Source organism: Canis lupus, chromosome 18 (assembly GCF_011100685.1).
Source record: "Canis lupus familiaris isolate Mischka breed German Shepherd chromosome 18, alternate assembly UU_Cfam_GSD_1.0, whole genome shotgun sequence".
Taxonomy (NCBI): Eukaryota; Metazoa; Chordata; class Mammalia; order Carnivora; family Canidae; genus Canis; species Canis lupus.
Window position 1 is genome coordinate 18,479,359 of NC_049239.1, and position 14,793 is coordinate 18,494,151.

General features: G+C 35.3%; 1 protein-coding gene across 8 annotated transcripts in view; it reads right to left on the reverse strand.

Annotated features, from left to right (window-relative positions):
* MAGI2 (membrane associated guanylate kinase, WW and PDZ domain containing 2) overlaps positions 1–14,793 on the reverse strand; it is a 1,330,046-nt gene that overhangs the window by 227,419 nt on the left and 1,087,834 nt on the right. For all 8 annotated transcript variants that reach the window (XM_038562829.1, XM_038562825.1, XM_038562824.1 and 5 more), the window contains one exon: positions 7,498–8,136. In XM_038562829.1, the coding sequence (XP_038418757.1) occupies positions 7,498–8,136 (639 nt within the window). The remainder of the gene's footprint in view (positions 1–7,497; positions 8,137–14,793) is intronic.

Sequence of the window (14,793 nt, forward strand, 5' to 3'; positions counted from 1 at the left end):
ATAGAAGACAAAATTAGAAAATGCCCAATTCAATTCTATTTAAACACTTTTAAAAACATGAGTAAAAGAGGCAATTTTGTAGGATGATATAAATTATAAAAACTGAGTCCATTCAAGATAGAAACTCTAAAATTAATTACTATGGAAGAATTTGAGAAAGTTGTAAAAGGTATCACTCTCCTTTACCAAACCAGTTTGAACACAAAAGCCAACCCACCAGAACTTGATCATTTCAAAGGTGTATCTCTTCAAAGAACAGATATTACTCACTGTTACTTAAATTTTTTAGGGCAGATACAGAAGTAGTTATTGATTGCTTTTATGACACAAGCATCACTTTGATAGCCAACTGTAGCAGTAAAAAGCCAAGACGAAACAGAACTCAAAAAAGAAATCTTCAGATCAATCTCATATCTGAATGTTGGTGCAAAGTTATACATGAAGAAATAGAATCTAGGAGCACATTGTAAGCATAAAATGGAAGGATAGTTCAATAACAATAAATCTCTTAATTCAATTCATCATAATGATAAATCAAAGGGGAAAATATTGATCATCTCTGTAGTTGCCTTTTTTGGTTTTTGGTAAAATTCGTTATCCATTTTTGATAAAAGATTCTTAATGAAATAGGAATTGAGGGGCTATTCCTTTAGATGGTAAATATTCATCTCAAGTAAAAATGTATTAACTGTGTAAAATGAGACAGCTTCCATTTAAGACAGGAATAAGATAGGAATTTCCATAATTCCCACTATTAATCAACAGTATTCATGAAATAACAGTCATATGTATTAAATAAGACAAATCAGAGGTATGCAAATAGGAAAGGAGAAGGCAAAGTGATTGTTATTTGTAAGTGTGTGATTGTATGCTTCCAAATTCCATGAAATGAACAGCAAGATATATGAGAAACAGTTAAAATAACTCAGTAGCATATTTATGTGGCATTTATTTTTCATTTGTCTCCCTCCAATGGAATGTCAACTCTACGATTAAAAGACTGTGGTTGGCTTTGTTTATTATTTTATCTCCAGTGCCAAAAAAGTGCCCAGTACATAGTAGGCACTGAAGAAATATTTGTTAAAAGAAAGAATAAATCTGCACTCTAGATTTATTCTCTCATGCAGAGAGAGATGTGCAAAGACACATGAATTATTTTTTTATAACAGAAAAAGATAAAAGTAAGCAAAATATCCATTAGTGGGTATCTAATTAAATGTGTTATTAAAAATAATGAGGTATATATTTGAACTAATATGTTAAGCCCTCTAAGATAGATTTTTAGGTTAAAAAAAGCAAGGAACTAGGCCATGATACAAGTCTTAACACATTGAAAAGGACTGAAATAAAATAACACATATTCTTCTCCAAAGAGAAATTATTAGAAATTCACAGAAAAGAATCAGGAAATCCTAAATGTTTGAAAAATAACACATTTCTAAGTAACCCCCTATGCATAAAAAAAGAAATCATAAGGGAAACAAAAAAATACCTTGAACTGGATGAAAAAGAAAACATAGCATAGCAAAATTTATGAAATTAAGCTAAAGAAGTACTTACTGTGAAATTTATAGCTTTAATGCTTTTATTAGAAAGAGAGGACTAGAATCATTAATCTAAGCTTGAAGACAGAAAGGCAAAGTAAATCAATCACGAAGCAAGTAGAAGAGAGGAAATTATAAAGGTTGGAGTGGAACATGTTGAAATAGAAAATAGAAAAACAATGAATCTAAAAGCTGGCTTTTAGGAATCAATTTTATGAAATTTTGTTAAAAACTTTACGCTGACAAATTTGACAACTTTGATGAATTGTAAAAATTCCTAGAAATAAAGAAATTACCAAAAACTGATTGAAGAAGATTGGAAAATTGGAATAGGCCTATATCAAGAAAATACATTTAATTAGTAAACAGTAATATTTCTACAAATAAAAACCAAGCACAGATGGCTTTACTAGTGAATTCTATCAAACTTTTATCGAAGACTTAATATTGGTCCCACACAAACTCTTTCAGAAAAAAGGAGAAGGAACACTCTGCAACTCATGTGAAAAAGCCAGGATTATCCTGACACAAAAGCCAGATAATGACATCACATGAAAGAAAATGAAAGAAAACCTCTCCCCAAGTAGGTTAAAAAATTCTTGCAAACAAAAATCTGCAACATACAAAAAGAATTATACGCAAATGCAGTTATCCCAGAATGCAAAAATTAGTTCAACATCTAAAAATCATGTAGTGGTGTCTCAGTGGCTCAGTTGGTTAGGCATCCGACTCTTGATTTTGGCTCAGGTCATGATCTCAGGGTTGTGAGATTGAGCTGCATGTGGGCTCCACACCTAGCCTACATCTTTAAGCAGACTCTCTCTTGCTCCCTCTTCCTATGGCCCTCCTCCCATAAAAAAATTTAAAAATCATGTAATGTATAACACTGTATTAATAAAAGGTAAAAAAAAAACCCACATGATCATCTCAATAGTTTCAGGAAAAAAAACATTTTGTTTAAAGCCAAAATACATTGATTATTAAAATTCTCAACAAACTAAGGATAGGAACTTTCTCAACCTGGTAAAGGGCATATAAAAAACCTATACCTAAAATCATACTTAATGGCGAAAGATTAATGTTTCCCCCCTAAAACGGACAATAAGGCAACAATGTCTGCTCATAATCATTTCCATGAAACATCATAGTGGAGGTTGTAGCTAGTGTAATGAGGCAAGATAGATGAACCAAAGGCATACCAATTGGAAAGGATGAAATAAAACTGTACCATCAGACCACACACATGCCCCAGCATCAGGACCATGTCTATGTAGACAGTCTTATGAAATTTATAAAAAAACCTCCATAAGTAAGTGAATCAAACAGGGTTGTAATGTATGAGATCCAAAACAAAATCAAATGTAGTTCTTTCTATTAGCAACTAACAATCTGAAAATGACAGTAAGAAAATAATTCAACTTACAATAATGTCAAAAAGAATCAAATAACTGGGAATAAGTAAGCTTAACAGATAGTAGCATAAGATCTGCACATTGAAGACTATAAACCATTGCTGAAAAAAATTAAAGGAGACTCAAATAAATGAAGAGATATACCATATTTATGAATCCAGAGATTCAGTGTTAGGTTGGCAATTACTCACAAATTGTTCTACATATTTGGAGCAATACCAAAATATCCACAACCCTTTTATTTAAAACAAATAAAATAAAATAAAAAGGATGATCCCAAAATTTACATAAAATGGAAGGAATCTCGAACAGCCAAAATAATTGTGAAAAAGAAGAAAAAGAGGATTCACACTACCTGATTTCAAGACCTAACATAAAGCTAAAATAATCTAAGAAGTATGGCATTACCATAAGGATAAACATATAGAGCAACGGAACAGAGTAGAGAAAAAAACCCTCACATTCATGATAGTTCATTTTGTATTAAAGTATCAAGGCAATCCAAGAGGAAAGGATAATTTTTTTCAACAAATGGTTCTAGAACAATTAAATATCCATATGCAACAAAATGCATTTAGACCCTTACCTCACACTATGCACAAACATGAGCTTAAAATGGTTTATAGATCTAAATGCAGGAGCTGAAACTATACAACTTCTAAAAGAAAGCAGGAAAAAGTTTGTGACCTCGGGTCAGGCAGAGAATTCATAGATACAATACTGAAATGATAATCCACGTAGGAAAACACTGATAAATTAGACTTCATCAAAATTAAAAACTTTCATGCTTCAAAAGAAACCATTAAGAAAATGAAAAGACAAGCCACAGGCTGAGAGAAAATATTTGAAAACCATATATCTTATAAAAGATGTGTAATCAGAATACAGAAAGAACTTTTACAACTTAATAAGAAGATAAATAGCCCAATAAATATTGAGATGGGCAAAATATTGAGTAGTCATGCCATGAAAGAAGATATATGAATGCTAATAAACACATGGAAATAAATGTGGTAAACACATAAAAACACAGAGAAATGTAAATTAAAATCACAAAAAAGGTATCATTATACAGACACTAGAATGACTGTAATCAAAAAGACTGACTATACCAACTAAGGGCAACAATGGGCAGAAACAAAACCTCATACATTACTAGTGGGAATGTAAAATGGTATAGTCATTTTGGAAAACATTCTGGCAATTTCTTAACAATTTAAATATATATTTGCCATATAACCCAGCAGTATCACTTCTAGGTATCTTCTCAAGAAAAATGAAAATATATGCATGCACAAACACATCTAAGTGTTCACAGCAACATCATTTATGAACGTCGATAACTGAAAACAACTCTAATGTCCGTCATTTTAGGAATGGATTAAAAAATGTGGTAAATCCATACATGGAATACTAACTACTTAGCGGTAAAGAAACAAACTACTCACATATGCCCCAGCATCAGGACCATAATGGTCCCATCACAGGACCATTATGCCATGTAAAAGGCTACATACTGTATGATTCCATTTATCTGGTTAGTTAGTTAAGGATTTATTTCAGAGGGAGAGTGCACACACCAGCAGGATGGGCAGAGAGAGAGAGAATCTCAAGTAGACACCATGCTGCACACAGAGCGTTATGTGGCCTTGATCTCAGGACCATGACGAGATCATGACCTGAACCAAAGCCAAGAGTCGGCTGTTTAACCTACTGTGCTGCTCCGGTGCACCTGTATGATTCCACATATAAAATTTTCTGGAAATGCAAAACTACCAAAAAAAAAAAATATCCAGAAAGCATAATTAGTGATTTTCTGGGGCTGAGGGAACTTGAGATGATGGATGTTCTAAGGATTTGGTGACTGTTACACAAAAATATCATTTTAGTGAAATTTATTGATGTATACACTTTAAGTGGGTGAATTTTATGTTATAGAAGTTATGCCACAATGGTGTGTGTTAAAAAATGAAATATACCCTAATAACCAAGATATTTAGAGCAAGACATAAGTATGTATAATATCATATCATTTATAGTAAACATACTACATTTATTCATTCATGTGCTAGTTAAGACCACAACAGTTCTGGAAGTATATATATTCAAAAAACAAGTTTGCCTCTGAAAAAAGGACTGAAAGTCTGGGACAGGCAAGAGAATTATTTTTCATTGTATACCTTCTGATACTGTTTAAAAAAATTAAATTAAACCATGTATAATATTGCTTTAAAAACTAAAAATCCTAGTAAATAACTAAAACAAACAACCAACCACAATTCTGATATAAGGACCCAGGCATGTGAATCTGCTCCTGAAGGTCTATACTTATGTAAATGAGGCTCTAAGCACTTATGAGTAGCCTATAATAAGATAAAGCAAATTTCATCCCCAAAACATGATATTAGATCCTTATAATTTCAGAGAGATAAGTGCAAATTGTGGGAACTTGGGGAAACATGAGAAGTTTTTGACCAGAAGCACTTTAAGCATTACAGGGCACCATATTCTGTAGTCTACACTAGCTACAAAATAAACACCAATTCCTTACCCCCAAACACAAGCAAAATGCAAACAAAATGTAACACACTGGAGGATTAAATGAGAGGTGGGGAAAGTAGAGGGGAAAAAAAAAAGAGCAAGGATAGAGTGGTCTAGTGGATAGTGGGCATTCATATATAAATATAAATATATAAACATATAAAAATATATACATATATAAATATATATACACATATATAAATGATTTCAAAATACTTTTTCCGCTATGCCATGCCTTAAAAAAAGCCATTATATATGATATGCATTCGAACTTGTTTCTATGAATCATACAGTGGATATACTGAACAGTGCTTTTCAGTATACCTTTTAAAATCAAGAACCTGAACAGTGCTTTTCAGTATACCTTTTAATATCAAGAACCTGTTACAAAGATTTGCTTTTCAGTTGCATGCTATGAAGAGATGGCTTTAATTAAGAATATTTATTTTAATCTTACACAAACAATGGGAGAAATTAAAATACACTGTCAATATTTAATTATAAAGATTCAAGTGCTATTTTGTAACGACGCCTTAAGAAGGTCAAATTTAAGACTTCTGCCCTCAGATTTTCCCTTTTTAATACAGAAACATAATACTTTGTAGAGCGTTGCTCAGAAATGCCTAGTATTTGATGTCCATTTTCACACAAGGAATCAATAATGTAAATATTTCCTCGAAGTGGAAACACCTGCAGGGAGGGTCAAGGAAATCATAAAAGGTACTTCTTTCAAGCTTTCACTGCTTTCATTTGCATTTCAAACCAACAGGGCTTTCATGCTGTGTTTAGTGCTCTGAATAGACAATCATATATGTTTGCCACACGTGCGTTCTTCACGCATGCGTTCCTTGCAGTGCTGCTCCTTCTGAACCACCCTTGCTGTGGCTTCATTTACACTCAACACACATTTAATGAACACCTACTGTGGGCTGTTCGATATGAAGAACAGGACCACCAGATTAGGTAATAGGATCATCCCAATATAGCAGACGAGGCTTCTGAGGCTCCTGGACTCCAAGTGTCCCAAGTCCCAGAACTGGCAAGTGGAAAACCAGGACTTAGCCTGAGCCTTTTCCTTTATATCTATTTTCAAGTATCCATCCTATCCGTGGCCCTTCCCTCCTTTCTCTCCCTAGTGTCACTGATAGTTAAGAGCAGAGTAGCACAGAAATGAAGGAGGGGTTTTCCGCTTGCCCCATTCACTTCCCCAGAAGGTAGGAGGGAAGAAACACCCAGGGCTCAGATTACTAACACACTCCTCACTGCTCCGATGTCCATGGTTCACCAAGGACACCCCGCTTAACTTCAGCCCCAAACTGTTCCGTAATTTTCTGCTCAAATCATGGAAGTCACCAAGAGTAATTATTGCTGGTAGTGGAAGAAGTGTCCTCAGCATCCCAATTCACAACTCTACGTAAAGATTTTTCTGCGGCAACCAGTTCCTCAAGGTCCTTAGGGGGATTATCAAGATTATATTTGCAAGTTCAAATATAATCAAATATAATCTTGATAATCCCCCTAAGGACCTTGAGGAACTGGTTGCCGCAGAAAAAGGGCTGAACCAGCTCCCACCTGCTAGCCTGGAGTTCCAAGCACAACACAAAGCATTGATTCGATTGGAAGAATCAGATTTCTTAATTAAGTCAATGGAAAACCAGTTTGAGATCTCTACGACCGGTATACGTTAGTGAACTTTTAGAATATAACCCACTCACATTTAGGGATTCAGGTGTTACCCTCCAAGTTCATACTAAGATAAATGTGTAAGACAGCACCACTTTTCTTGTGTTTAATAAAAGATAGGAAAATACATACTTTCAAAATTAAAAAAAAAACCACGGTTTTCTGGACTCTTGCATTTTTCTCTCTTATTCATTGACCTTTATTTTTTAAAGTATGATTTCATTCAACTCCAGGGAAACTTCTATTTTTATGATATTATTGTAAGGGTCTTACTATTTTACCTGTATATTTTATTGCTGAGTCAGTGTTTATCTTACCTCCTCGATGGATAATCAAAGAAGTCTCACTTCCAATGGGACAGTCCTTAAGTATATCCACTACTTCTGTATGGCTCAGGTTCTGTACATTCTGCTGGTTGATCTCAACAATGAGGTCACCTTCACACAGGCCAGGGCATCCCTGAACGTCAAGTATTTGTTTCACCCGCTGTCCTGTAGGACTGTCGGCAATAGTGAAGCCAAAGCCCTGGGCACCTTTCACAATGGTTAAGGTCATAAGTTCAGCTTGGGTGGCCCCAGATGAAGCCATAGACACATTGTCGTCATGGACAGGTGGTGGATACGTGCCATCTAATTGACCATCAGCTGGCATTGAGTGCAAAGAATGAGGCGGTCGATCTGTTATATCCGGAACCGACTGTGAGGTCCGAGAAATGTATTCCAAATATGTTTCATAGTTATGTCTTCCATTGACCATCACCGGAGGTGGCCTCTCCATTATTGCAAGGGGTGGCACCATGCTGTTAGCAGGATCCTCAGGATCAAAGGGCAAAGGGTAGCCACGACACAACACCAGGTTGACACTCTGACCAATAGGAACAGACTGGAAAAGTTTGACTACATCTGCATGAGTGTGTCCAAGGACACAAACTTCATTAATATAGACAATGACATCACCTGCAAGGAAAAAAGAAAGAGATTGACAACATGAGGTAAGTTCAATTAAAGTTGACATAGAGAAATGGAATTATTTATGAGACTAGTATAAGAGGCACTCAGTTTCTCAGTAAGCAGTGAGAAAATCAATTAGAATAATATTTAAATTCGCTGTAGGTGACTCAAGGTTACAACAGGTCTGCCAACAAATACAACGATCAAATGATGAAAAAAATGCTATGTACTCATTCTTGGAAGTCAGAAGCATCTTTGTGTTCAAAAAGAAAGGCTCAGGAAGGAAAGTCTAGAAGAATTTGTACCTTGAGGAAGCATATATTCTATGCTTCTTTTTCATCTTCATTTCCATCTTCAGTGCAATTCAGTCAATAGAATTTTCAAACTATTGAGAAGTGGTGGTCATAAGTCTTGGGTGAAAATTTAGAAAGCCCTGGTATACTTTTTTTTTTTGTATAGCTTGACTGAGTCAACTGCTATTTTTCTTTTTTATGGAAGAGGAAAATATTTTGCCCACTTATTTTCTCCATCTACGGCAAGATGTAATTACAAAGTTTCTGTGTATACACAAGCAAAGGCCAAGAGCACAGATTCTGGGATCAGGATCTGAGTCCATATCTTGGCTCTACCTACTACTTAACAGATATGTGATTTGGGCAAATGACTTACCTGCTTTGAGTCACAGTTCCTCATTTGTAAAGCTGTTGTGAGGATGAAATAAAATAATATAGGAAAAGTGTTTGGCATAGTGCCTGAAACACGGTAAGTGTCCAATATTTGTGGACCACTATTAGTATTACTATTGCTAAAATAGGATGGAGGGGATTTGGGACCCTGGCTTTCAAATAGGAGGCTGCCATAGACTCATTCTCTGATTGTAGATTAATTAATATTTCTGTAGATCATTTAAAAAAGGCATTTGTCCTCTCTCCCCAATGAATTATCATAGAGTTATAGAAGTCCACTGGTTAGAAGTTGACTTTATAATATTAAAAATGCCCTAAATGTTAATTATTCATTATAAAATAAAAACTCTGAAAAACATTATTTTCTTTTTAAGATGCAGGAAAACATGCTTGTTTGAGACAATTGTTTAAAAATTTCAATTATCTATGAATAACAGTTTTATTTTTAGAGAACGGTTATATTATGGATCAATATTTTTATTCTCAAAAACCATAATATTTGAAAATTGAACTTGCAAACTGAGATTGTGCCTGACTACTCTGGGGAGTATATGAGGGAAAGACATGTTTTCACAGACTGTCAAATAAGTAACTCAACAGACATTAATTAATCAGCATAATTCTGAAATGGGTAGTGTACATGGCTAGGGATCTCATTCTGAGACATCCTTGCCCATAAAATTGCAAACATCAAAAATGCAAAAACAGAGTTGAACTTTCAGAGTTAAATACGTTTCTAGCTTTTCTTAGGTGTCTGATATAAAATGATCACTCCACTGTATGCATCTAAAATAAATAATTCTATGAATAAAACATTCTTGAGTAAGATACTCTCAACAACACGGACTGGTTAACACTCACTCTGCCCAAATGCTAGAGACCTGCTTGAAAGTGCTAAAGATGTAAAGACAGAATAAGCCAAACAAACATTTTCTGGGATCCAGGTTAAGTGTGATTCTAAGAAATGTCATAGACTCTGATTGGTTGGATGGAACTTCACACTTCAGTTATGTGTATCAGAAAGGGTGCTGGTGTAATGCAGGGATTTTGGAGCAGGAGTTAGGGCTGAGTTGGGATGAGCATCCTTTCTTTGCTACTATGATTCATCATTAGACCAGGGCAAATGGAGACTCTTTCGAGTTATAGAAGTCCACTGGTTAGAAGTTGACTTTATAATATTAAAAATGCCCTGAATGTTAATTATTCATTATAAAATAAAAACTCTGAAAAACAATATTTTTTTTGGCATTATTTTCAACTGGTCTGGTCACCTGAGAGTCCCAGAGAAGCATCTGATTCAGACAAACTTTTTTCCTTCTCTTCTTGCCTCTTCTATTTCTAAAGTTATGATAATCTATTTTACACATTACAAGGTTGAAAGAATAATAAATACTGTGTACCAGTGTCCAACTCAATGATGAGAACATTACACATACTGGTTGTGTTTCTTCAGGTAGCACCTCCCTCCTACTGACCTCTCCAAAGGTAATCACTACCCTACATTATTCACATGCACTTTACATTTTTATGACATATCCAGGTACCTTTAAATAATGTCCCCAAATAACACTTAATCCCTAAATAATAATATCCCCCCAAATATGGTTTTGCACATTTAAAAATCATTATAATCATTGTCCCTGTGTACTTATGGTAGAGCTTTTCTGAAGTGTGGACCTTGGCATAGAATTTCTGGGCATAGACCACAGGCTTCTTCAGCTTTGTTATGCAATGGCCAATGGCTGACAAAATAGGTCAAATCGAATTACATCCCCATTTCTAGTATATCAGGATTTTCATTGCTTCCTATCTGATACAATACTAGGCATTCTCAGACTTAATTTTCATGGATCTAATGGGTGTGATCATGGTTTTAATTTGCATTTCCCAGATTGCTAGTGAGGGTGAGCATGTTTTCATATGTTTATTGGCCATTTGGGTTTCCTCTTTAGTATGTCTCATTTTCCCATTTTTTCCTATTTTGTTAGTCCTTTATATTTTGTAAACACATTGACTGCTTCTCTGCCCACCTCCATTCTTGATCCAACATCTTTGGTAGGCTTGGGAGGCTGCATGGTATAGCCGACGTTATGCGGGATAGGGATAATGTGTCAGAAGACTTTGGTTTGATTTCCAGCTCTATCACTTCCTAGCTGTGTGACTTTCAAAGCTAACTTTAATCTTCTGTGACTCAGATTCTTCACAAGTAACAAGGAACAAAAATAATAGCAACTTATTGCTCTATGGGAAATAAATGAGATCATGCAGGTGACAGGGTTTATAAGCTGCAAATTGTTATGCAAAGGATGATTGCTATTTCAGTAATTATCTGTCCTTGGTTATACCTTTTATAAAATCAGGACAGTCCCACCAAGATATTCCCACCACAATCATAATCAAGGCTGAATATGGGTTTCTGAGTGGGCAGATTAAAGACAGGAAGGTAACAAATGCCATTTTCTCCTAAGGCATTCCCTAACTTTAATCACTGTTAACGAACTTCCCCCAACCCCCAAGCACGCTATGCCAGAAATTCATAGGAAAAAAGAACTAAGCTCTCAAGGTTCCCTGCCAGGTCTAGAGAGTAGTTATTTGAATTATAGTGATTAATGTTATCTATTTTTGAGTTTTAATGTGATCTTGCTATTTAGAAACAGAATGAGAACTATTTGTGGTTCTTGGTAAGACTGCCTTTTAAAATTTATGGATATTTTCTACTCAGAGCAATTTTTCAAGTCATCAAGCAAGCAGTGATACAGTGCTATCTTTATGGAGCTACGCAGAAGCTTTCTGAATGAAAAGATGAGTGGTCAGTTATCACAGGATAAAACTAACAACTTGACGGTACTCAACTGCTCACTCTAAAAAATGTATAGAGATGCCTAGACATTGTGACATGCCAAATTGTTGTAGATGGATTTGTAAGCAAACATTTGCCTGTTCAGATAGAACTAATTGGGTAGGATATTTATTGACTGTGCTGCATGAATGTCATTTACATGTTGTGAAATAAAAATATGAGCCACCTGGTCCATGCCATCCAACAGTGCCATGCCAAGTCCTGGGATAGACTGGATTCAGAGCACAGAAAGAGATGTCATTAGGAAAACTGGCTCTAGTTCAAGCCCTGCTGGCCTATTTAAGGGGGAGAATTGGGAAGAGAGTGACTTGCTCTTTCCCTCTCTCAATTTATTCTTTTATAAAATGGGAATTAAAATATCTCCTCCATTTCCTCTTTCACATGGCTACTGTGAGAATGAGATCATGCTTGTGAAAACACTTTTAATTTTACCAAGGAAAGGTTCTCCATAAAAATAAAATGCTGCATTTCTTTCAGAAGCCAAGTACATATTTTCATTGCCATCTTGCCTGTAAGGTACATTGGGGCCAGATGTTTTAGGGCTATTGACCTTGGGCCAATGGGTCAAATTTGGTGTGACTGATGAGCTTGATGTCTCCAACAGGGCTGGTCTCATAAAGACCTGATTCTCAATCAAGAGCTTTTAAAGTGCAAGTGAAGGAGAGCCAGTCTGATCAAGCAGAAGTTGAAAACTGCTGGTCTGTATGAACACGTGTTCCAAGATAACTGGTCTCTCAGTCATGGGAATCAAAAGACACGACAGGATACCTTTTGAGTACTTCATCATTTTGGATAAAATGGGGTACTTTTTCATAAAGCATTGCCTAAAATGCAGTTATTTTTATGCCTCTTTCTTCTGTTCCCACATTCGCTGAGTCACTGTGGTGTACAGAAGCTTCCTTTTTAGCCTCTGGCACTTACCACCTGCTGTCTACCTTCCTTAACCACCATCTTGGACCAGACAAGAATAACTTCCTTCACATTCCATTCTCATCCTGTAGTCTCCTCCAGTAAGTTCAAACTACTCAATCTTTAGACATACCGGTTAACACTATTCACCAGCAAGCTTTCCAACTTATTTTTGTCTCCACCACTCAGTAAGATCCCATTCCTGTGATGCCATTGTCTTTACTGTTCATAATTTACAACTTGCTCCTTGCCTTTTACTTGAATTCTGTTCTTCCTCCTCCCTCAGGGGAATTCTTTTCTGTGTGTAATTCCATCCCACCTGATTCATCTTTTCCTTCGCTTTTTCAAAGATATCTTCCATTATTCCTGCTCCGATTGCTGGTATCTCCTATTTGTGAGTACTAATTCTTCTCTGACTTCATTCCTTTGTGGAAGTTTTCTACCTATTCCAAGATTTCCTCACAAAATAAATAGAATAATATTACTATGTTTAGAACTCTTTGGGTATTCAGTATAAATTTATCTTGAATAAAGGATAGAAAGATTTAGAGAAAAACTAGAACAGATTTCATGGCTAACTTTGCTGCCTTATTGTTTCTAACCTCTGTTTTCTCCAAAGCACCGAAATTTTTGCTAAAAGAAAAAAATTTTCATTCACTACTCCCATCCCACCAATAACATGAACTCTATATTGAAAAATGACTACTTTTGACATTCTTCTCTAGCCAATAAGATTTGACTGACCTGTCATTCTTTCTGAATCTTTTGTGTTTGTGTTTTTATAATAATAATAATATATAATTTTGTTGTAGTAGGACATTTTATTATAATATTGAATATTCATTCTCATTTTATTCTACAACTCCCCCCCAAACATAATAAATTTTTGCACGTACTTGTGAGGGTGTGCTATTCAGTACTTCAAGTAAATTGAAAATAATTGCCCTCAATATAGTTCATTCTCCAAAGTGAATCATTGTGGTATATTAGATGGACAAACAGAATTGAAGGTGGGTCTCTGTGGGTTGCTCTTCGAGCAAGTCATTCAACATCAGTTTCCTCATCTACAAAATGTAGATAACTGACATCTGTTGTACCTACCCTGGAGAAAAGAGGTATCTATGAAATGTTCTGTAAATGGTACAGAACTATCATAATGTCACATCTATAAATACATCTATTAAACTTTTAAACAAATTACCGATAATGAGTGGAAAATAGAAATATATGAAAGATGACAAAGAATACATAGTTCAAATTTTTAAAAGGAAACTGCTGAATTTTATTAAATTACTTGGCAGTTTGCTTGCAGAAATTTGAGAAGACAGATATGTTCATCCTAGTAACTGAATATGCTATTTCCCAGCGGGAAAGACTAGTGACTCATGAAAGTATCTTTGGATTCCTCATTCTTTTCTGGAATATAAATGTGCTGAGGGTGGAAAGATTGGATAGTCTGAACTCTGTGGCAGCAGTGGTGGGGGTAGTAGGTAGAACTTAGAATATCCACATGTGTGGCTCTTGGTATATGCTCAGCAATGTCACAAAATGACAAAGGTCTGGAGGGAAATACCCTAAGGAAATAAATGGACCTTTGTCTTGTTTTCTCAGGTTTTTTGATGAACCTGTTAAAGGGTTCTGTGTCATTTATTGCCCCAAAGTCTTTCCTTATACCTATTTTTTTTTTTTTGCTTAAAAATCAAGACTATTTCCTTTATTTCTGTTCTCATAAAATAGAAACATCATTCTCTTGGAATAATTTAAAGTAGTTCCTAGAATTCCCCAATGGTCTCTTTAGAGTGAAAGTTATTAAAAACAGCCAATTAATGGAAGAGATTCCACCTAGCAAATTCTGAACCTTCCACGGTTCTCCTGACTTTAAACATCTTTCCTGCAGTTGGCATTACTAAAAACATCCTCCCATTATGCAGAAATGCAAAAAAACAAATACTTAGGTTATGAAGGTATAAGAGATGGACAAAATGCCTTCCTCAGAAGAGTCTTAGTTTATTCATTTTGATATGCTACATTTTGAGTTACACTGTGAATGAAAATGAAGGGAATTGAGCCACTAAAATAAGGTTCTGATAATGTTTTATTTTATTTTTTTGACATTGTAAAACCAGGGAAGCCTGGGTGGCTCAGGGGTTGAGCATCTGCCTTCGGCTCTGGGTGTGATCCCAGGGTCCCAGGATCGAGTCCTGCATC